The 22,603-nt window shown below is 60.4% G+C and overlaps 1 protein-coding gene across 8 annotated transcripts in view; it reads right to left on the reverse strand.

Moving 5' to 3' along the window:
* The window catches only part of DCTN1 (dynactin subunit 1), a 56,245-nt gene that overhangs the window by 10,059 nt on the left and 23,583 nt on the right, over positions 1 to 22,603 (reverse strand). For 4 of the 8 annotated variants that reach the window (XM_032186199.1, XM_032186197.1, XM_032186195.1 and 1 more), the window contains 9 exons: positions 12,065 to 12,085; positions 9,079 to 9,267; positions 6,126 to 6,323; positions 3,490 to 3,694; positions 2,784 to 2,862; positions 2,171 to 2,330; positions 1,140 to 1,244; positions 670 to 861; positions 17 to 133 (listed from right to left, as the gene is read on the reverse strand). In XM_032186199.1, coding sequence (XP_032042090.1) covers positions 17 to 133; positions 670 to 861; positions 1,140 to 1,244; positions 2,171 to 2,330; positions 2,784 to 2,862; positions 3,490 to 3,694; positions 6,126 to 6,323; positions 9,079 to 9,267; positions 12,065 to 12,085 — 1,266 coding nt within the window. Of the gene's footprint in view, positions 1 to 16; positions 134 to 669; positions 862 to 1,139; positions 1,245 to 2,170; positions 2,331 to 2,783; positions 2,863 to 3,489; positions 3,695 to 6,125; positions 6,324 to 9,078; positions 9,268 to 12,064; positions 12,086 to 15,718; positions 15,807 to 22,603 lie in introns of those variants that run through there. The other 4 variants (XM_032186201.1, XM_032186200.1, XM_032186198.1 and 1 more) reach the window with 2 other exon arrangements.

Genomic DNA, 22,603 nt, shown 5'->3' on the forward strand with positions numbered 1-22,603 from the left:
CTCCTGCTGCCCCTACCTTCGCGTGGGCTTTTGTCTCTGCAAACTTAATCTTGAAGTCAAACATCTCGGGAGGAGGCTGCTGCTGCTTCTCAGCAGATGCTTCTTGCTGACTCATGAGTTCTCGGTTCACGTCCTGAGCACAGAAAGAAGCTGCTGTCAGACAGAAAACCACCACAGGAGAGGTCTGCAACCCTGCAACCCCACAGCTCTGCAGCACACCCACACCGAACCTCCACGTGCCCCCTTCTTGGGTAGGGTGGGGAGAGCTCTGGGGGCTCATTGTGCAACACACGCAGTGATGGATGAACGTCAGGAGGAGGAACATGAGCACTGTCCAAATGCTCTGTTGACACCAAGCTGTGTGTCAGCCAAGGACTCCACACGGACTCATCACCCCTCTCCTGTGCACCACCAAAGCCGAGGGCCAAGAGCAGTGCTGGAACAACCCCAACGCTATCCCGACCTCTCCAGGACTCAGTTCCCAGCCTGGAGCAGGAGCAGCTCAGCAGCCAACTGATGAGAGGAGAAGTACCTGCTCCTGCCAGCCCATCCCCAGGGGCCCACGCATGCTGCCTCCCTGTCACTGAGGTCTGCTCCCTCAGGGGGAAGCACTCCTGGCTGGCAGCGCCTGCCTCCCAGCCCGGCCCCCTGCAGCACCAAACGCCCTACCTGGAGGTGAGCAGTCAGCTCTCTGTACTTCTTGATGGTCTGCTGGTAGTCGGCCACGGTCTCCTGCGCAGCCTCCACACGTTTCTCAGCCTCGCGGACCCGTGCTGTCGCCATGTCCAGCTGCTCCCGGAGCTCCAGCTCCGTCTCCCGAGCATTTTCCTGCAGCTCATCATTCATCTCGTTCATGGCTTCCTGGCAAGGGGTGGCAGGGGACGCAGTTACCCCGCAGCCCGGTGTTTTTGGAGCAGAGCTGGGGGGCACCCTGGGGTGCAAAGGCCCTGCCCTGCGCAGCACATGGGCACACTGCTCCAAGTGGCACCGAGCACGATGCCTGCGGAGGCTCCCAGACCCCTCTGGCACTGCTGCCAGGCAGCTCCCAGCACCTCGGGCAGCCTCACTGCCCAGCCACACGGCCGGTGTGGAGGAGGCAGCGCGAGCACTGCCCCTTGTCCCGGAGGAGTTTCTCTTACCAGGTCCCCGACAGTCTCACGCAGCTCCCGGACCTTCTCCTCCAGGTCCAGGTTTCTCTCTGTCAGGGTCTCCACCATCTCTTCAGCGCCCAAAGCAGCATCCACCTGGAAGCACACACCCATCACAGTACAACCCAGCCGGAGAACGCAGTTTGAGGTCACTTCACACCACAGTGGGGTTGTCCCGTGGGACATGGCTGGTGCGTCCCCCCCCCAGTGACAGGGAACACCAGGACAGCAAACACCTCAAACCAGAACAGCCCACAGGCAGTCCTGTAGCCCCAGCAGGAAGGGCACAGGAAAAGCAAGGCCTGGCTGTGGCTCTTAGGGTTGTTACTGGCTCTTCAGCTGCAGCCCCAGGGCACGATGTCGAACAGCTTCAGGTCAGCATAAATGCTGCCGACCTTTGGGCTGGGTCTGTAGACTCCTGACACGGCCCTAACCAAGCCCCCCGAGGGCCTGGTGGTGGTTACACACAGACACTTAACAGAGAACGGGTGTCACAGTCCTTGCCCTAAGAGGCAGCACCTCTGCCAGCAGCCCACAACCACACAACCCCGGCAGTGCTCAGGTAGCGCGGGGCCAGGTCCCTGGGGGGAGCAGCTCAGAGGAGGGCCCAGGCAGCTCTGCAGGGAGCACAGATCCATCCCGGGGGCTTCCTCAGGGCGGCCCCACACCCACACCCACATCTCAGCCTGGGGAACACCTCACGACGATGGCCAGGCAGGGAGGTTACAGGGACCAGACCTCAGGGAGCTGCAGATCGCTGCTGGGAAGCACAAGCCTGCGCCCTACGCCCCGGAGCCACCCTCACACCCAGCAGAGCCCCGCACAGCTCCAGGGCTGGAACAGCGTTTGGTTATGAGTGCAGACCAGAAATTAAAGTCCCTACAGCAGTATCACCAACTGGGAGATGGACAGAAAGAGCTGCGTGCCAAGAGGTGACCCAGAGCTGCCTGGCAGCGGCTGCTCGGTGCCCAAAACCAGCCCTGAGCTTCCCCTCCCCACCCACCCTCTGTCGGTGGACTCACCTGCTCCTTCAGCTCATCGACCGTTTTCTCTGCCTGCTTCACCTCTTCCTGAAGCTTCTCCCTCTGCTGGCGCAGGGACTCCAGCTCGGTGTTCTTCTTCTCCATTTGTTTCTGAAGCTTGACGTGCTCCTGCTTCTCCGAGGCAGACAAGTCCCGCATCCTTCAAGAGAGCGACCAGACTCAGCACAAGCCCAGCAGAGGCTAAGAAGCCATCCCCTCGCAATACACCGCTCCTGGTGGGCTTCAAGACACCCCCACCCCCCGTTGGTGCTGGCTGCCCGCTGGCAGTGAGCTGCTGAAGAGCCCTGCCAGCCTGCACGGACCAGCTGGGCACAGAGGGGAGTTTTTTAAGCTCTCCCAAGGATGCTTGTGATGCCCAACCAGTGCCTGGGCCAGCACTTTTGGAAAAAAAATCAGAGCTACAGGGGCTGGAGGGAGCAAAGGCAGAATGGGAAACAAACAGAGCACAGGAGGGACAGGGAGGAAGGAACAACTACACATGGGACAGGCTAAAGCACGGAAAGGAAGAACCAAGGGAGTAAAGACCAAGAGGGCACGGGCTCTCCCAGGGAGCAACTCCAGCAGCAGTCTCCCAGCCTTTTGGGTCTCCTACCTTACAAGAGCTTCCTTGAGTCTTGCATTTTGCTCTTCCAGCTGTTTGACTTGGTAACTGGATGCTGCTCCATCCGAGCCTGGAGTGGAAAGGAAAAATCTCAGCTCTCAGCCCTCCTGGCCCCCGGGGTTCAGCAAAACCAAACTCAGACAAAACGACATCGCTCCCTTCAGCAACGTCCACCCATCCCTGCAGGCTGTCTTTGTCCTCTCCACATTCTTCCCACTCCCTCAACGCGTCCATCTTTCTGTCACATCCCTCTGCCTGCATGCCTGATCTTCCACAGGTTTGATTTATTGCAGGTATAAATACAAGTATTTATACGTGCATAAGTGCTTAACGGCTGGCTCGTTCCCTGCTGTGTGTAATTTTTAAAGCTCACCTTGAATACAAAGAGCTACGAGGCCACAGGGGAATCAAATCAAGGGCAGTGCACTGGTTTTGAAGCTATGCTCAGTGCAAAGCCGGCAAGCTGGATCTAAAATCAGTGAGCATCAGCAGCTACGTTACCTATTGTGTGAAGGATGTGTCACAACACCTTTTGGGGTGGGAGCCGCTGCCCCCAGCAACAGTCACGAGCACTAAAGCTCAGCCTCTGGCATTAAACCCGAGCTCCCCCAGGCCCAGGACAAGAACGCCTGTCCCCATGCTCAGAGAGCAGCAGCAAGGCTGCCACCCAGAGCCGCCTTCCCAGCTCCTCTCCCACCTTTCTCTTCGATCTCGTGCTTTAGGATCTCCAGGTCCATGGTGAGATATTCCACCTTCTCCTTCAGGGAGTCCACCTCCTGCTGCAGGGACTCTGCCCGCTCCTCCGCCATCTCCTTGTCCAGCGTTGCCATCTCAATCGCGTCGGCGGTGTCTGACATCTCCTCCATGTAGCGCTCCTTGGCTTCCAGGGCATCTTTGGCTTCCTGCGGGCGAGCACACGCAGCTGGGGCCGTGCCTGGGGTGCCCAGGGCCGGTGAGGAGAGCCCTATCCCAAAACCACGAGCCTCAGACCATCACAACGCTCACGGCTCCCCCAAAGGGAACGAGTCCAACTGACAAAGGGTGTCAGAGCTGAGAGGAGAAGGCAGGCCCATCGCCTTCCCCCCAGCATCCATCTCCCCTCTCCCCTCCATCAGAAGAGCCCGGCAGGAGCACCCCCAGAAACCAACCTGCAGGCAAGGGGAGGGGGGTGTGAGGGAAGGAGAGACCCGGACCTGCAGCGCTGGTGCAGGACCACACGAACAGATCGCTGGGGAAGCAAAGGAAGGAGCCCCCGGGACAAAACAGGGCAAAGAGCAGAGAGGAGAAGCTCATTTCTCAGTGCTGAGTGCTGCTGCCTGCCCGAGAGCACCAAGCTGCAGCACAAGGAGCACGTCGGAGGAGCACATCGCCTGTCCCTGGGGAGCGCAGGGCACTGACACCAAACGGCAGACACCCGGTGACACTGCGGGCAGGGAGCCCTGCTTCATAACTTGGGTGAGGACAGAACAAAAGGCAGCTGAGAGAAGGCAGCCTAGAGCTATTGCTACAAGGACGACAAGCCTCCAGAAGAAGGGAGGGACCCAGGAACACCCGGGGGGTAAGGACACCACACCCCAGGAGCAGGCACAGGGCTCGTGGGCACGGTGCAAACCCCAGTGGCTCAGCACCTTCCCCTGCTGAGCCAGGGCAGCAGCAGCAGAGCCCGATGGAGAAACATTTCTCCATAAGGAGCAACGCCCAGGGCCATCAGCTCCCAGCCCTAGGGCATTCGCTGGCAGCGATTCTCACCAAGCTACCCTGCAGGGCAGGAGCTCGAGATACAGAATTTTAGCTAAAGGGAGAAGAAGTTTAACAAAATAAAAGTCCACAACAGACTGGGAGCCCGCTGGAGGGAGAAATTGAGCCAGAGCACATATGGAAAGGAACGGCAGAGACGTGTGTCTGTGTCTGTGTCTGTCTGTCTGTGTCTGTCTGTGTCTGTCTGTGCTTCACACATCCCCACGGTGGGGACTCCACAGCGTCTCTGGGCAGCCTGCTCCGGGGTTTGATCACTTCCACACTAGAAGTTTTTCTTCCTGTTTAAACCAGATTTCCTGTATTTCAGTTCGTGCCCCTTTCCTCTTGCACTCCCAGTGGGCATCGCTAAGAGCCTGGCTCTGTCTTGTTCCCCCCCTTAATTAAACACGCTGATAACCCCCCAGCCCTAAGCCTTCCCTCACACCGTCAGGACGCGCTCGGCTCCAGCATGGCTGCAGAGCACTGGATCAGCCAAGTGCTGTGCAAGACCAGCTCCTGGGACGCCCAGCTCCCACGTGGAACCTGTGCCGATCACTGACTCAGCACAATGAAGAGCAGCTCGTGTCACTGCTGTATTTACAACGCTGGGATGGAGCTGCTGTGAGCGACGAGCACTGTGCAGGGACACGGGGCACTGGGACATCGGGGAAGCCTAAGCCTGCAGTCAGCACTGGGGGAGATGAGCAGGTCCTGTGCTGTTACCCACGGGTCTGCTCCTACTGTGGGAGCTCCAAGACCTCCAGGAACTCTCCCTCAGACTTTGGAGGAGAACAGCAGCTTATCAGCAGGTCTGGAATCTTAACGGAGCCATTCCCACAGCTCTGGCAGGGCTGCAGCAGCAGATTAAACCGGAGAAAGGCGGCTGCTGCCACACGGGGACACCTCCCCTGCAGGGTGAGCTGCACGACCTGCTCCTCAGCCACCGCTCTCCATTCCCAGCCATTAAAGGAAACCGTCCCTGACTCTGCCTTGTCTTACCCTGCACAAGGCTGACAGGAATCGATCTGTGGAGAGCGCAGACGCTCCTGCCTCAAGCTGTCTGACAGACGGGGCCGGCAGGCAGCAGAAAGCAAAGCAATCCCCAGGGTGCACAACATCTGATACCTTGACAGGCCTGTGCAGGGTCCGCCCAAGGGCTGTCTGCTCTCACAGCTAGCGTGGGGAAAGGAGGAGGCTACGGCTCCAGCTCCAGGACAGGCTGCAGGCACTGCTGCCTCGACGCGCCAGGGGCAGCCGGCACCCACACGCGTGCGGTGCGTGACACGTGCCGTGCAGCCTGTGCTCGGCGTTTGCACGGGCAGCTCAATACCTGAACCAATATTTACGATGGAGAGAACAGCGATAGGTGAGGTCAGAGGCCATTTCACAACCCTGCACGTATTCAGAAGGCCAAGAGCCAGGACAGTCCACAGTTTAACGCTGGGATATTAAAAAAAAAACAAACAACACAGGACAAAGCACACAACTCCCACCCAAAACAAACAAATCATTCTCAGCAATTGAATTAGCCCTGGGATCATTCCCCCCTGTGCCAGCCCCAGCACCGTGGCTGCGCGGCTCCCCGGGGCTGCCCACCTTTTTGGCCTCCTTTAACCGTTTCTGGAGATCAGCCTGTTGCTCTTGCATTTTGCTCTTCCATTCCTGCACCTGCTCCAGCTGGATCTTGTACTTCTCGAGCTCTTTAAGCTTTGCTTTGTCTTCATTCCGCTTTATCTTCAGAGTCTCCAATTTTTCCTCCAGGTCCCTGACTTGAGAACGCAAATTTTCCTCCTCCTACAAAGTCAAACAAAGAATTACCAGAGGGAACAGGAGCATTGTTTGGAGAGACCTCCAAAGACGTTGATTTACCCCGCAGGGAGCAAACCTCAGAACCTGGCCCAGGCACCCGGCTGTAACTTGGCATCGTGGCCAGGGCACTGCCAGCAGAGCGCATCACTGCGCGCTTGGGGCTGGAGTGAATCCATGAAACCTGCTGATCCTTTCTACAAGACCCCGTGTGTGATCAGTGCTCCTTGTTGCTGGCAGAGGCTGGCTCGCAGGTGATGCTGAGCACCTCGCCACTGACCTCGCAGGGAACGAAGGATGCCCGAATCTTTTAACAAAAATTAATAAACAACCCCCGAGGCAGTAACCCGCCCAAACCCACCCGTCGGTAGCTCTCCTCCTCCCCCTAGGGTCGCAGCAGCGTTATGGCACACAGCAAACACCTCCACGGAGCAGATCTGACCGAAAGGTTCCCGAGCAGCCCGTGCTCCAGCTGTTAGCGTGCCACCCAAGCGCAGGCACCGGTGGGCACACCGCAAACCGTGCTCATGCACACGCCTGCTGTGCCCCGTGGGAGCTGCTCCCCTCTCCCTCCCACAGCACCCAGCCTGCAGACTGAGGCTGGCCTCTAAAAAAGGGGGTCCTGGCCAGCGAGGCTACAGGGGTGAGCCTGGCACGAGCCTAAAGCCGGGAGCGCTGCTGCCTGGAGGCATCACAGCCCAAAGCTGGCTGTGCTGCGAGCCCCAGCGCAGCTCCAGGGGTCCCCCAGCTCCCAGCCTGAATCCACTCCTGTCCCAGGGGATTTGGGACATCACAAAACTGGCTTTGCCTTGAGTAAAAGACAGGGCCTGGGGAGGTGCTGCCTGATCCTGGTCGGTGCTGGGCTGGGAAGGGCTGCAGAGGGATACAGCCGGAGCCCACAGCCTCGCTTTGTGACCAAAGGGGCTGAAAATAAGGCTGGTGCACGGGGAAGGGCCCAGCCCCGAGGTCTCCAACAAGACTCAAAAGCTGCCCCCTCGGGGGCCGCATCCCACCCGGCTACAGCATCTCCCTGGACAAGCCTCCTGTTCTCGGGGGAAGGCAGTGACTGCCCTAAAAAGCATCGGGGTTAGCGCTGAGCTTCCAGCGCAGCCGGGTTGTCACTGGGGAGCTGCCTACGGGGAGGGAAAACATCACTCAGCACCAAGCCAGGACGGCATTCAGCCACGCGTGAGGTTTTGCTGCAGAGCCAGTTAGGTCTAGGCAGGGCCCCCCCCGTTACACGGCTCCCACATGCAGGCTCAGCAAACCAGAGCCGCGGGGCTGCGGTCACCTGGCCGTCGGGGCCCACGCGTGGTGCCGAGGTGCTCTGGGGACAGAGAAAGGCCTGAGTTAGCCGGGCTGTCCCGGAGGAGATGAGTGGAGCCCCCCTGTCAGGCTGCTCGGGGCTGTCCAGCCAGGGCTGGCTGTCCCCACGGCCACCCCAGACCCATCCCAGCGCCCGAGCACCCTCACCCTGAGCACCCTTCCCGGTACCCACCAGGGTTTCCTTGGCTGCTGCTCATCGCTGTCACCTCACCCTGTGCCACCACCCTGTGCCCTGCCACCAGTGGGGATGTCCTGGGCTCCCCACTGCTGCCCACTCGACCCCACAGCAGGGAGACCTCATCCTGTACCTGCCAGGGCAGCTCCCACCGCAGGTAAATGCTGGCACCAGCACGCGGTACCTGGCTGTGGGCAAGGGCAGCAGGAGGGGACGCAGCCCTCCGCTCCCGGCAGGAGCCCAGGCAGAAAGCAGCCCCGTGGCTGGTGCTGAAGGGTCACAAAGCTGGGTGACATTAAGGAACGGGCCTTGAAAAAATCCCACGTCAAACAGCACAAGAAGACCAGGTTCTCTGCTGCTTTCTCAGCCCTGGATGTGCTGCTGTCACCAGCGCTACCGCACAAACAGCTTTTGCAGAGTTTCCATAAGCCTGGTACCAAAACCCTCCGGGCCAGGCAGGGCTCAGGGAATGGCAATATCCTTCCTTCCTTCCTTCCTTCCTTCCTTCCTTCCTTCCTTCCTTCCTCCCCACCCGCTGTGACTCTTCCAGCCGTCTCCCTGACACGCAGCCTCGGAGCAGGCTCTCTGTCCTCTCACACAATTAATTCCTCACCCTTCTGCCCTAAATCTTTCACGAGCTCTCATTTTAACTAATTAATACAAAGCGGGACGGAAGTAATGAAAAACTATTTTAAAGAACAAAAATGGAATGACTGCGCAGATGTAACTGTTAGAAAGACCCAAGCCAGGGACAGAGGGGTCCTCCCCGGGGTCTGTGCCCCCGCAGGCAGCAGTGACCCGGGGCGCACCTCCCGCTGGCCTGCCCGCTGCGGGCTGCTGGTGGCAGCAGGGGGACAGGGGCCGTGTCCCAGCCCTGTGCAGACCCCTCAGGGACACCCCCTGCACTGCCTCAGCCCCTCGGCACGTTCCCTGGGGTTTGGTCTGATGCCACGTGTGTCCCACGGGGACCCAGGAAGGGAGAACGCACCAGGAGCTTAGTGAGGCTGTGGCACCCTTTATTTCTCCAGTGCCTTCCCATGTCTGGGCCAGCAGCCTCTGCATTCCCCCAGCCGGCCCCGCTCCCCCCACAGCCCCCGCTGCCTGCGGGACAAAGCCTGGCAGGTCCCCATGGGGTGGGCACATGAGCCCTGTGCAGGGACCACCACCAGCCCCTTCCCTCCTACCAGTGCCGGGGAGGTTTCCCCGCTCCTCTCCGCACCGACCGCAGGCGCCGTGCCTTACCTTGGTGGGCGAGGGAACCATCGGTGCCACCGGCGAGGTGAGGGAAGGAGAAGGGATGACGGGGGCCACCAGTGGTGTCTGGGCGGGTGTGCTGGGCTCGCTGCTGCTCATCTCCCCGCCAGAGGCAGAGGCTGAGCCCGAGGGCCCGGCCGTGCCGCTGGATGCCGCAGAACTGGGGGTCCGGGTGGGCTGCAAGACAACGCGGGCAGAGGGGAGCATCAGAGGAGTGTGTCCTGGGGGAGAGGGGCTTCACACCTCCTTCAGTCCTGCCTTCCTTTCACCACGGCGTTGGCCCATCGCCACCACTGTCCTTGAGACCCCTTCCAGCACAGAGGAAACCCAGAATAAAACTTCAGAGGTGCTTCAGGCTCTCGCAGTGTGAATACTTACCGGCTGCGATAGGAAGGGAGCAGAAGTTTGGGCACTGCAGTCCCACCCAGGCGGGGGGATGCCCTGGGAGAGGGCTGAGGTCGGGCACAGCTCGCCCGGATGGCAGAAGGGGCTCTGCAGGGCACGGTGACAGGGGCACGGTGACAGCAAAGTGCCTCTGGCTACGCTGAGCACAGCCATGACCTGGTTTTACCGAGACCTGCAGCGTGCTGAGGACGAGCAGCACTCCGGAGATTTCCCAGCAATAAATTCTGTGGGTTTTATGCTACAGAGTCTGACTTGAGCAAAATCCATAGATACTCGGTTGCTGAAGGGAAGGTAAAAGGTTATTACACAACTGCCATAGCTAAAAAACAAACAAAACCACAGAATTGTGTGCACACAAGCCCTGCTATGGGTCGGACGCAGCAGTCCCTCTGCTCCCTCCTGTGGTGACGGGGACAGTACGAGGCTGCCCTACAAACTGTTCCCTTGTGCTGCCACATCCACCCTGCTGCTGCAGTCAGGCTGAGCGCCGAGATCCTCACGCTAAGCCCAACGGCAGGCACTGCCTACACCCATCAGGTGAGCGTGCAGAGCGGTCAGCGAAGGGGCTGAGGGGGGCCCCCAGCACTGCCCACAGACGGGACACGTGCCCAGGGTTTTCGGGGTTCCAGCTGCAGAGGATGAGACAGCAAAACCCCAAAGTGTGCAGAACCAGGGGCCGGGCAGCTCCCACCCCCCTGCTCCCCATGCAGAGGGCTGTGGGCACCGGGCTGCCACGGGAAGGGGCTCGCGGTGCGCCCAGCTCGGGCACGGGGATGCCGCCGGCAGTGCCATGGGGACACCACAGCAGGGTCCCAAACCTGCGTCCTCTGCTTGCAACTGGGCTGTGGGCACACAGCACGGATCCTAGGGCAACAGGAGGACAAAATGAAGAGTAGCAAGGGTTCACCGGAGCGCAGGGGAAATCAGAGGAACCTGAAGAAGCAGCGCAGCGGAGTCGCTTCAGCGGTGCTTATGGGGCTGCTAGCCGCAGGCTGGGAAGCCAGCAGCAAGGGTTGGGGTTCACCCGATCGGCTCCTCATGGCCCTGCACTGCTGAAGCACTCATCTCCATAGCACCTAACACCCTGTAAATTATCTTCCTGACTGTTTTACTCCTCAATCTTGGCTTTTTGGTGCACTGCAGTCTCCCAAGGCACACAGCTCACCAGGCTGGGTGTGCACGGGCACTGAGATGGGCACGGGACAGGCACCGCTGCTCCCGCCTGCCAGAGCAGCACTGGAAACAGGGCAATCACCTGCCCTGCTGCAGCCAGGCCTTCTGCAGACTCCTCACTCATTTTGGCCAAGCCAGCCCTGCTGCAGTTGCTGAATGCCCCACGGACAGGCGGGCTCAGCCCTCCCTGCTGAGCACAGCCCCGGTGGTGCCAAGCCACCCACGGGATCCCCAAGAAACGTCACACTCAGAACAAGGAAGTTCAGAGGTGCTGCTCTGGGGATTAAAACTTCACAGAGTGAGCTTTAAGCTTCTGTGGGCAGGGAGAAACATGGCCCGGGGACACTCCTGGTGTGGCTTAGTGGTGCAGAGCCCGCTGACAGCCTGGCGGCTCGGGCCCAACAAGGTGCCAGGACCACAGGGCAGTGTGCCCTGGCACCCCTAGAGCCCCGAGCACAGCCACGGCACAACCCTCACCAGTGGCTCCCACTGAAACCAGTGTCCCAGGGCGAGAGCTGCCTGCTGACCCCATCTGCTGTGGCTGTGAGCCTGACCACAACCGGGTGTGATGCTCGAGAGCGGCTCGCTGCAAATGCACAGGTCTGCAGCAAAAGCCCTGCCCTGTCTGAGGCATGTGGGGTTTTACACTTCTAGGCACTTTAGAGGAAATTTTGACCTACAGGTTTTACCCTTGCAGACTGCTCATACACTGCTCTCACTTTTTTTTTTTTTTACCCATGAGGTAAATACCCACGGATCAGCCACTGCCCTGCCTTGTGTTCCTTATACATGCCAGTGAAAACCAAGCCCTCCCCGCAGAGCACCCTCCACAGAAGAGATACAATCATTTACAAACCATAACTTGGCTACTGAAGAGTTCTTTGAGGTTTTATCTCCCTTGTTTGTTCTCATCTATCGTGTGCTGTGCTCCTCTGCTGGTCCTGCTTGCTGGGGCAGACCTCAACACGTGAGTGACTGTGCTGGAACCAGCGCAGTCCTAGCAGCTACCTCTTACCTCTCTCCTCCCGCTGATAAACTCAAGATGCTGCTGGAAAGTCTCCTGCATGAGCTAGCAAGAGTCAGTGAGCAGCAAGTAAGGACATTAAGAGGGACACCAAGCAGCGTGCTCTGCCAGCCAGGCTTGGCGTTAGCTCGCTGCCTGTAAGCTCCGCTGTTGGATGCGCTCTGGCTAAGAGCACCACGTTTCTCAGTACAGTTTGCCCCAGAAGGCTGTACCATGATTCAGACCCACCCTAGAGGAGCAGTTTTGTGAGCTCCTTCAGGTTCTGCACAAAGGACAACAGCAAACAAACGCGCTTTGGGGTCAGCACTCAACGAGTTCGTATTTACAAATCCGGGGGTGCTCAGCCCCCCGCGCGCAGCTGCTGGTTCTCACCTTGGGCCGCCGGGCGGTGGTCTGGAGGGCAACAGGAGCAGAAGGCAGAGGAGGAGAGACATTCATACAGGGAAAGACAGGAGCAGAGAGACAGACGGCAGCAGCACAGCAGCAGATGCAGCAGAGAACAGGTAAAGGAAACAAAAGACATCACTGCAATTAGTGTGCGTGGCATCAGGTGTCGGTGCTCATTAACCCGCGCTCCCAGCACAGCTCCAGGTGAAACCCTGCAAGCAGAGCCCCCAGGGAGACAGAGCCCTGCAGCAGCCCAGCCTCCCGCTCAGGTTTTCTGGCCCAGACCGCCCGGAATTCGCCGTGCCCCGTCCTGGTTTCTCCCCCCATAGCATCGGTGTGGGACCACAGGGCTGCCTGCAGCCCAAAACCCGCGGATCCCCGCAGGAGCCAGCCCCAGGACTCCAGCAGGTGCCCTGGGTGCAGAGGCTCCACTTGCTTCCGAAAAGAGCTTCGGCTTCGCGGGCAAAACCTGGGCTGCCTGAGAAACGGCCCCGTTCCTGCAGCACTGCTCAGGGCTCGCCGGCGTTCTGCTGCCAACCAGGGGATCTCGCTCAACGCGTCTTTCCTAGAGAGGTCACGAAACTGAGATTGACTTTTTATTAAAAGGAATAGAGAGACAAAATTTCTTCCCTCCCACCCTTTGTTTCCAAAGGACCTAGAGCATCACCAAGCCAGCTGCACACAGAGGTGCCAGAGCCCCCGGGCTCTGCTTCAGTTGTAAGATTTGCAGGCATAACATCTCGTGAAGCTTCTTCTCAAACACTCCAGATTTTCTTCTCATTTCTGGAAACAAATGGCTCCGTAAGGTGCAGGGCAGGACCTCCTGTCCCCAACACGCGCTGTCTGGCACGCAGCACGGCAGAACAGCCAGCACCTGCACGGAGATGTCTCAGCACACCTCGCAGGGTCACACATCAGCAGGAGGATTGTCCCGTTACCAAACGCTGTGACCGCAGGGGAGAGCTGGACGGCCCCGCTCACGGTGGGACGCTGAAGCCACCAAAACTGGGCACCCGCACCCACTGCAACGCCTGGCCAGCAGCAAGGGGCCTGGAAACGCCACCCAGGAGATCCTGCAGCCACTTTTCTATTTGTATATAGATCAGGACTGGGCAGATTGCCGCTTCAAAATAGCAAACCGACAATTGGATTGCTTAGGCTAAACCCTACCCTGCTCACTGCCAGCGTTCTCTAAAAGGCTGCACTCAACAGCCGGCCCCCGTCAGCACAGAGGGGAAGATGCACATCTCCCAGAGCATATTTCCATTTGCAAAACTATCTGGAAAAATGTAACAAAACCAGCAAAAGCTTAAAACTCTCTGATAAACACCACGCTGATTTAGGAGCACCAGCTTTTCCAAAGTAGGGCTTCTTTGGAAAGCCCTGCTAACCGAGGATTACTTGGCATGACACCAGCAATCCTCACAGAGACCTGAAAGCTCCCCCGGACCCTGCAGCACCAGCAGGAACACCGCACAGTGACCGCTGATCCTGCTCCCATCGCTCAGCCCTCGCCTGGCAGCTCCTGGTCCATGGGGGCAGGCAGAGGCAGAGCATCTTCCCCACTGCAAATGCTGAAGAGACCTCCTGGTGATAGCCACGTTACACAGAGAGCAATCCTGGTCTCGTGCCTCCTCTTCCAGCACAGTCTAACATAACGCAGGTTGTTCTGGCTCCAGACCACGTAATGCCATGCTGCTATCAGGAGCTGAAGCTCTGGGGTGTGCCGGGCAAGCACCCCTTGTTGAGGGGAGGTCAGAGGAGGTCTGCTGCTCAGGAGGGCAGCCAGGCTCCTGCTGTGTTGCTGTCCACAGCACGCCCCACTCCTCCGAACCAGTGCTGTGAAGGCAGAAGTGCTCCCTGCTGGAGGGGGATGAAGGCGCTGGGGAGCCCCTGGGGCTGAGCACTTGGAATAAAAGGCAAGACCCTCGTGCCTCCTCAGGGAGCAGCTGGGGTGAGCTTTCAGGCAGCAATTCACCATCTGTGGTCTCCAAAGCACTTGTAAGCAGCTTGCAGAGCGGTGCCTGGGCTGTGCTGCTGGCTCCTCCTTCCCAGCCATTACCATCAGGTAGGTTCCAGCTCTCACCTCCCGCTCCCCAAAGCGCATCCGAGATGGAGGGAGGCGGCACTGCTCCCCCGATGGAGGACTTCCCACTGAGGGATCATCGAGGAACCCTGCTCGGGAGTGGGGCTCAGACCCTCGAGCTTCTGCCAGGCTCCAGAACTGGCTCCCCACGACATCACTTAACGCAGACACTTTGTGTCCTCCCGGATCCCAGGGTGCTCCGCACCGGCCCGTTGTGGCTATTAATATTTTATTTGGTGGTTCTGAACTCTGCTGCGTAATGTTGCTGCATAAACGCTCGATGATGCTATTACGCAGCCTTCGATCCCTGGGCAGCCCCACGCTCAGGAGCAAGAGCAGCAGCCGGTGCTTGAAGCAGACTCACTCGTATACAAACCCCACATCCAGCCCAGCAAAACTCCCGGCCACCTCCATCTGCCCCCGGCAGCAGCCAGCATCACCCACGCGTGCTGCGAGGCTGCGGGTGGCAGGTCCCGGGGTGCTGCCCAGTCGGTTCCACTCGGAGCACGAGAGTCACAGCCCAGAGCCAGCCAAGGGCACTGAGCGCTGGCACCATCCCAAACGTGCTGCAGCTCTGCCCTCGGGACGAGCACACCGGTGTCATCTCCTCGCTCTGGGCAGGGCCAGTACCACCTCGCCGAGGTCTTCTGCTGGATGCAGCTCGCAGGGTTGAGGTGGAGCAGAGCTCTCCCCACACCACAGGCCCTGCTGCAGACATTTCTCACGTCGTCCCTGGGAGGCTTCTGGCAGCCGAGGTCAGCACACAGCTCCTGCTGCTGGCAGCACTCCCTTCCCAGTGATCACCCGGTGATGGAGGAGCCGAGCCCTTCTGGGGAGTGCTGGGTCAGATCCCACCTGTTGGTGCTGCCCCATCTCCGAGCTCCATCCTGGCGGCTGTCCCCGGGGTCCCGGTGCTGCTGGGGGCGTTCTGCTGGGGCTTTCAGCACACGGGAGCAGCCGGCAACGCCTCGGGCACCGACCTGCCTGCGGCACCCGAGGCAAAGCAAGAGGAAAACCCAGACCGAGGCGAACCAAAGCGACACCTTCCGAAGCTGGGGGAGAGGCCGGGGGAGAGGGGCTGAGCCCTGCCGCGGGGACACCCGGAGCCTCGGCGGGACCCCGCGCCGGGAAGGGGACGGGGCGGGAGCTGTACGGGCACCGGGAGGCACCGGGAGGCACCGGGCGCCGCTGGGGGTGCACCGGGAGAGCCGGACACCGGCTGTACGGTGGTGAGACCGCAGTGCCCGGCACGGCACGGCACGGCACGGTACAGCACGGCCCTGCCGCCGCCTTCGCTCCGTGGCTCCCGGTGCTGCCCGGGGCCGTCCCCGCGGGCACGGAGCGGGGCGCGGAGCTCCCGGTGGGGTCAGGTCGGGCCGGGATGCGGCCGGCAGCACCGGGAGGAGGAGGAGGGAGGGGGGGTGGGGGGGGGGTGAGGCCGTGAGCCCGGTGCCGCCGCCTCGCCCCGCGCCCCCCCCCGCCCGCAGCGGGCCCCGGCCCCGGCCCCGACGCCGAGCGGTACCGGGGGGGGGGAGGCACGAGAGCGGCTGTACCTTCCGTGCGGCCGGGGCCTGCCTCATCATTGCGGAACGGGGCGGGAGGACAGGAGAGGAGAGGAGAGGAGCGGACAGAGGAGAGAGGAGCCGGGGAAGGGGAGCGGAGCGGAGCGGGGCCGGCGGGGAGCGGAGCGGAGCGGGGGGAGCGGAGCCGCCCGGAGCCCGCCCGGCGCTGCCTGCAAATGGCCGCGCGCCCCGCCCCGGCCCCGCCCCCTGACGTCATCGCCGCCGCCACCGGGCCCCGCCCCCAACCGGGAGCTGCGGGCGGGGCCCCCTCCCCGTGCCCTCCCCCCTTCGCCCCCCCCCCTCCCCTCCCCGCCGGTCCCGGGCACCGCCGCCGCCGCCGCTCCGGGCTCCTCCGGGCAGCCCCCGTGCCCCCCCCGGTGCCCGGCTCCCCGGCTGGCAGCGCCCGGTTACCGGAGCCGCAGGCCCAGGAGGGGACGCTGGGCGCACCGGGCGGCACCGGAGGGAGCCGGGCTGGGGGCCCCGAGGCACCCGAGGCCCCGACCGGGGCAGCGCAGCGCTGCGGGCGGGCACCGAGCCGTGCCCCCGCCTCAACCGGCCCCTCGGGACCCCCTCGGGTAACGGGACCGAGCTCAGGCCGCAGCCCCGCTCCCTCGGGCAGGACCGGAGCCCGGCTGCCGGCACCCAGCAGCGCCCGGGCCCCCTGCCCGCCAGCCCCGTGCCCACGCCGTTCTGCTGCACGGGGCTCAGCCTCGCCGTGCGGGGAGCCTCAGCTCCCGGGGACCCCATCCGCGTGGGACCTCCTGCCCTGCAGCAATCACCCCTGCAACCGCGTCCCCTGCTTGGTGCCACGCTGGGAAGTCTCAGAGCTCCAGCTGAAAGCTTCTGAAATATTTACCACAAAGGCAGCAGACCCAGACCCTACGGCAGCCCCTAGCAGACACCCGTCTGGGGTCCTGCAGTGTCCCAGCGCACTCACTGTGCTGCACAAACCACATTGGTGTAGACTCAAAGTCTACAAAAACATCAGGCACAAAAGGCAACCTATTAGCCCCAAATATCTTGGTCCTGCCGCTCCGTAACGCCCTGCAGACCAACAAAGGGGCCTGGCAGCAGCACCCGGCACAGCCCAAAGCTGAATCATGCCCTGCTCTGCACCCTCCTCATCCATCAGCCTCGGCCCAGCCCTCGGGTACCTTAAAAGCACTTAGTGCCGCGCTCAGGTTACACACCCCGATCGATGGTCCTCAAGGGACGGTCTGGATTTCATTACAGCAAGGCTGACGAGTGTCAGGGACGAGCCGCACACCAGCACCCCCCGATCCCCGCACCAGCACCCCCCGATCCCCGCAGAGCCCCTGGGGCTGGCGCAGGCTGCCCCTGCTGCAGCTCACCCGCTGCAAGGACGGGGACAACTCCCCACACACAACTGCCAACCCGAGGCCTGATTCCATCTCTTTTTGTTCTTCTCCCTCACAGGGCAATGCTGTCCAAGGCCTAAAACAACACAAGGTGCAAGGCTTTGGTTAATGACCGCAGCGCAGGAACCCAGCACCTCCGTGCTGGGGGTGGGCAGCAGCTCCCCTGGCCCTGGGGGTGCAGGACTCGGCCCTTAGTGCCTCTAAAGCCTTCCACGTCCTGGGTTTTGGATGGTTGCTGGTTGCTTTGGTTTGGTTTCTGAAACCAGAGAAATCCTCCCAGAGACGTAATCATCACTTGAGCAGCCGAGCGAACAGCATGTGGCCTCAGTGCAGAGCACGGCTGCAGCTCCTGAGATGCTCCCGCAGGATGCAGGATCACGCCACCGGATTCAGTTACAGAGCAAATGCAGATATCCCATAAAGATATCCCATGAAGAGTGAGGAAGGCAATTAACGCAGGCAATTAGCGCAGGAAGGCCTGTCGCTTTGTCATGATGCTCCAAACGCCTCCTCGTCCAGCAGCTGCAATCACGGCTGTCTGCAGCAGCGCATCTGCTCTTGACTTACGGACCCTCTGCAACGCCTGGTCCCAGGAGCCCAGCTGCCCACATTTCACAGCCCTGATGTTCTGTAACACTCGTGGTTGTTGTGTCCTTCTGCCGGAGCAGCCCTGGGTCCTTGAGCTCACTGCTGGGAGCGGCTGGGCAGGGTGAGGGGCCTTCAGTCTCTGCTGCGGAGCTTCCCAAGGGAGCGGGCAGCTACCCTGGCAGCTCAGGGACAAGCAACTGCAAGCTGTGGTCCGTCTGCGAGTTACTTCTCCTTCTGCATCATTTAACCTCCCCCGAGCACAGGTGGGCTTTCACCAGCCCCCAGGCAGTTGAGCTGCAACTCCTCGGTAAGATAAACGTCAGCAGTTTTGGGGTTCCTGGCCAGTCTGGAAGCGCCCTCCTTGGCATTTCCCCTTCAGGCAGCGTCTCTCCTCCACCGGGGAAGGTCACAGGCTTGGGGCTGGGCTCCGTCCTCGGCAGGTGGGGGTCTCCAAGCTCCAAGAGGTGCTGAGGATGAGGCAGGTCACCGGCCTCCCAGCCCCCAGTACAAGGCTGGGGCACCTGCCCTGCCACCTCCCTCCTCTTCAGTTTTGATGACAACTCTTCAGGGCCAACCAAAACAGCTCATCCTGGGTCAGCACAGTCAGCCCACCAGTCCACAAAGTGAGCTGCTTATCTTTAAAGGTCCCTTCTGGCCCAAACCATTCTATGAGCCGCCAAATCAGACACTTCAGTGTCTACAGAAACCATTCTCGGGATGGGACACACCCAGCACCCAAGGCAAAGGGCCTTTGGGTTCCCTCTATCTGGCCGTGGAGCTCCTGCAGAGGGTAACAGGTAGCAAACAGCACGGACACCTTGCAGAGCCAGGACCAGGCTCCCAGCGGGTGCAGGCAGCAGCTCGAGGCAGCTCTCAAAGCACTGACAGCACGTGTTCATGGAGAACCACAGAGTTCCATTAGCTTGAGCATGTCACAGCAAAATTTGCTTTGGATCAGGAGTTGATTTTGTACAGAGATGGCTTTTAAGTTACGGGGAGGCACGAAGCAGCTGCTCCAGGGCAGCCCCTCGCCGGGTGCCCCAGGGGGACAGAGGCCAGAGGCTGCCTCCATCTCCTCCATCTCGCAGTCCCCACCAACTGTTTGCCTCCAGGCAGGGGGCCCAAACACCCGTTAAGTGTTCTCAGACAAAAGCATCCTTCATTCGTGGCTGTAAGCCCCTTGGTGAACAAAGTGCCATATACATTGCTGTCGGAGTCACATGAAAGCTTACGCAGATTTAACCTTCAGAGAATTAAGGAGTTACAGTGAGGGGGGGAGGCAGGAGCTGCTCTCATGAATCAACCCCTCTCCTAATGCAAATCCCAGACTCCATACATTTCTTCTCCATCCAGCACGGAGCTGGCCGCACCTTCCACAGCTGCCCTCATAAGCAGGAGGAGGAGGTAATAAAACACAACTTCACAGCTGAAAAGAACGATGCTCGATGCCTCAGAGCTGCCCTTTAGAAACCACTCAGCAATATCCCAGAGCAGTTATTTAGACGAGAGCCGTGCAGATTAGCAGGGAGCTCCTCGCACCACCGCAGATAATAAGATTGCTGACTCTTATCTCGGTTCTGGAGCCGGCCCAGCTCGTGCTACCTTCAGCTCCTTTCCGTGGTGTGACCAGCTTGTGGCGCCAGACTCTGCTCAGCTCTGTGCGCTGGCCCTTCCTTTGCTAGCAGCCAAATAACCGACCCGGCACCCCACGGGCCTCGCACGTCCCCGTGAACGACCCCGGCAGAGCTCCTGGGCAGGAGCGGTGCAGGCACCGGCACCAGCTCCGCCGAGAGCCTTTTGTAGGACACGTTCCCAGCAGCTCAGATGTGAGGCACGCTTTATGAGGTAATCGGATTACTCTTTCCTTTAAAGGATTAACAGGGCTTGGGCTGGCCCCTCTTCTTTAAAAAGAAGCCATCTGGAAGCGGAGCGCCCCGTGCCCTCTCCAGGCTGGCAGCAGCCATCTGCTGCCCCAGCAGAGATGACTGCGAGCACTGGGGGCTGTGAGCTGATGCAGGAGCACAGGGGGCAGCGGAACGAGAGCAAGCACGCAGCAGAGCAGGAGATGAAGCTCTCTGCAGATCCGTTGCACTCGGCTCAGAACAAAACACTTAAAATCCAGCTCCAGCACACCGAATGCCACCTGGAATGATGAAGGGGACAGGAGTGCTACCAGAATGGGAACAACACCTGTCTGAAAAGCCCGCATCACGCTGGTACAGGATGGGTGAGCTACGGCTAGACAGCACGATGGAAAATAGTTATTGTCGTCAGCACCTGGCCAAGGTGTACAGGGCACAGCACCGAGCACGCTCCCACTGCAGGGAAGGGCTCGCTTCATCCACGCCTGCAGCAGTCGCCACCAGCAGCGCGCCCACGGGACCAGCTGAGAACTTGCTCCCTGCTCTGCCTGACCCGGGAACTCTGTGCCTGGTGCTCTGCAGGGCCCAGACCCAGCAGTGCCGGGCACACCTTTTGGAGTGTTTCACCCAGGAGCTGCTGCCCGTTGAGCCCAGAATGTGCGCATGGCTCGTCCTGCTGCCAGCGGGGGCACAGCTCAGCCACCACCACGCAGCCGGCACTGCGGTGCTGGCCGTGACGGGGACAGGGAGCAGAAAGCAGACGGACTGCACGTGAGCAGGTAGGACACACAACAGCCAGGACTCGGCCAGCAGAGAAGGCAGCAGCGTGTTGTGTTCGGACACTGCCACCCTACCGCAATATCCTCACGAGCATGGCCGAGCCCATGGCATAAAGCCATGAACAGAGGAACGCAGCAGCATCCTTGGGCACCCCATCAGCAGCAGCATTAACACCAAGCAGGGAAAGGGGCCTCCAGATTCCTGCTCCCAGCCCCAGGGCAGCTGCAGGGCAGGACCCGGGGCTGTGCTGGAACCCCCAGGGAAGCAGCCACAATGCGCAGGAGCAAAGGGCAGAGCAGAGGCCCAGGGATGGGCACGCGGGGAGGGCAGCACCCAGCTGTGCTCCCACACACCAGCAGCTTGTGCACCCCTGAGTAAAACACGATTCGTGTGCACTTCGTACTCCTTAAGATTTATCTTCAGGGAGAGGATCTGCCCAGCCCTTCCGTGCAGCCCTAAGTGCCCTCATCACACCGCTGCCCCGGGCAGGAGCGCCCCAGCTGCATCACGCCGCAGGACCCAGCGCTGCCGGTCGCTGGAAGGTGACCCAGCAGTGACGCCTGGCATTTCGGCAAGAGGGGGAACAACACTGCTGACCTGACTGCACCCTCAGCAAAACGCCAGCTGGGGTAGCACCAAACTCACTTCACTCTGAGAATCAGGAGAGGAACACTTGTACTGCTTCCAAAGCAGGCACCGGGGGGCTCCTCCCGCCCAGCACAGCGGCGGTTTTGGCAGAGCAATCCCTGCTGAGGATGTGGAGGGGATGCCAGGAACAGCCCCAGCAGCTCGAGCGAGGGATGCGTGGCTGCTGCCCATGCGAGGGGGGAGCTCCCCAGTGCCCTCGCAGCACCCCAGGGACAAGAATCCCCCCGACAGACACCGAAAGAGCAGCAAGACCAAGGCAAAGGGAACACAGAGAGGGGGACAGTAGCTCGGAGGATGAGGACCATCTGGCACAACAAAGCAGCAAGCAGCAGCTTTTAATACGATTAAGTCTATATTTAACATGCAAAGAGCTACCTTAACCTCATGACTAAGGATTTACCTGCTAATAACGTTAGTTATTTTGTGATCATACCAACTGGACCACAGTTTTCATGCAGTTGTGCAATGTCAAGAGCTGCAGGGGAGGGGGGTGGAGAGCTGACAAGTTTATTAGAGGCTTTTGTCTGAAAAAATTAAATTCTCAGGTGACATCGGAAAAAACACGGCACGGGTCTGTCCCTCTGCAGAAAGCTTTGACGTACCTGCCTGAGCCCACCTCCACGCAACGCTACCCAGGAGAGCTCTCCGGACAGCTGCTAGCATACAACCACTTCTAAAGGCAGCACAGCCAAAGCTCTGAGCAGATGGCAGCGTACGTACGACAACCCACAAGCAGCCCAACTGCCTGGAAAACCCAGGGAAAGGGGGGCTGGAAAATAAAGAAACAAAGCATTCCAGACGAGTCCTTCCCATCGGCAGAGGCACGGAAAAGAGCCGGGTACGAGCACAAGCTGTGTGCAAACCAGCAAGGGTCAGAGGCAGCGGGACTGGACGAGCAGGAGGAGTGCGTGCACGCCTGCCCAGCCCCGACACGCGCAGGGGATTTGGACAGAGGCCGTGGAAGGGGTTGGAGACGGAGGCCACCCGGTAGCCACCCTCTCAGCCACCCCCCTGCAGCTCCTCCCTGCACCTCTGCGCTGCCCCTCATCCATGGACCTTCCAAAGGAGGAGCAGCGCTGCTGTTTGGATCACCTCTGCACCCCAAAATCCGAATGGAAGCAGCTGGGAACTAAAGATCCATGGTCGAGACCCCTGACGGGCGTCCTGCACGCAGAGGACTAAGCAGGTATGGTTCCAGCGTCCCCTCGCTGCTGCTCACCCAGGTCCCTGAGCGCTGCTGTTTGCTCAGTAAGATTTCCTTGGCAAAAGAAAATATTCCCCAAGCAGCCCCTGGGAAAGGGTCGCTCTCTGCCAAGGCCTGTGCAGCTGTAGGTCGTTTTGGCCATAAGGGATCCCAAAGGCTTTTTGCTCTGGTTTGTGCTATAAGCACACGGGGCGTGGGGTGCTCTTACCTGGAGGCAGCACGGGGAGCCACGTCCCAAGGGGAAGGCAGTAACACAGCTAAGCAAAACGGTGACTTGTCTGCAAGTCCCCAAATATATTTCAGAGCCGTGTGGTACCTCTCCCAAACTCCCGTGGGAGCTCCTTGCTTCACCAGCACTCAGCTACACGTCAGACCTGCCCCAGAGCGCAGCATCACCCCGTGCTGCTCAGAAACC

This window comes from Aythya fuligula, chromosome 4 (genome assembly GCF_009819795.1).
Source record: "Aythya fuligula isolate bAytFul2 chromosome 4, bAytFul2.pri, whole genome shotgun sequence".
Classification (NCBI taxonomy): Eukaryota; Metazoa; Chordata; class Aves; order Anseriformes; family Anatidae; genus Aythya; species Aythya fuligula.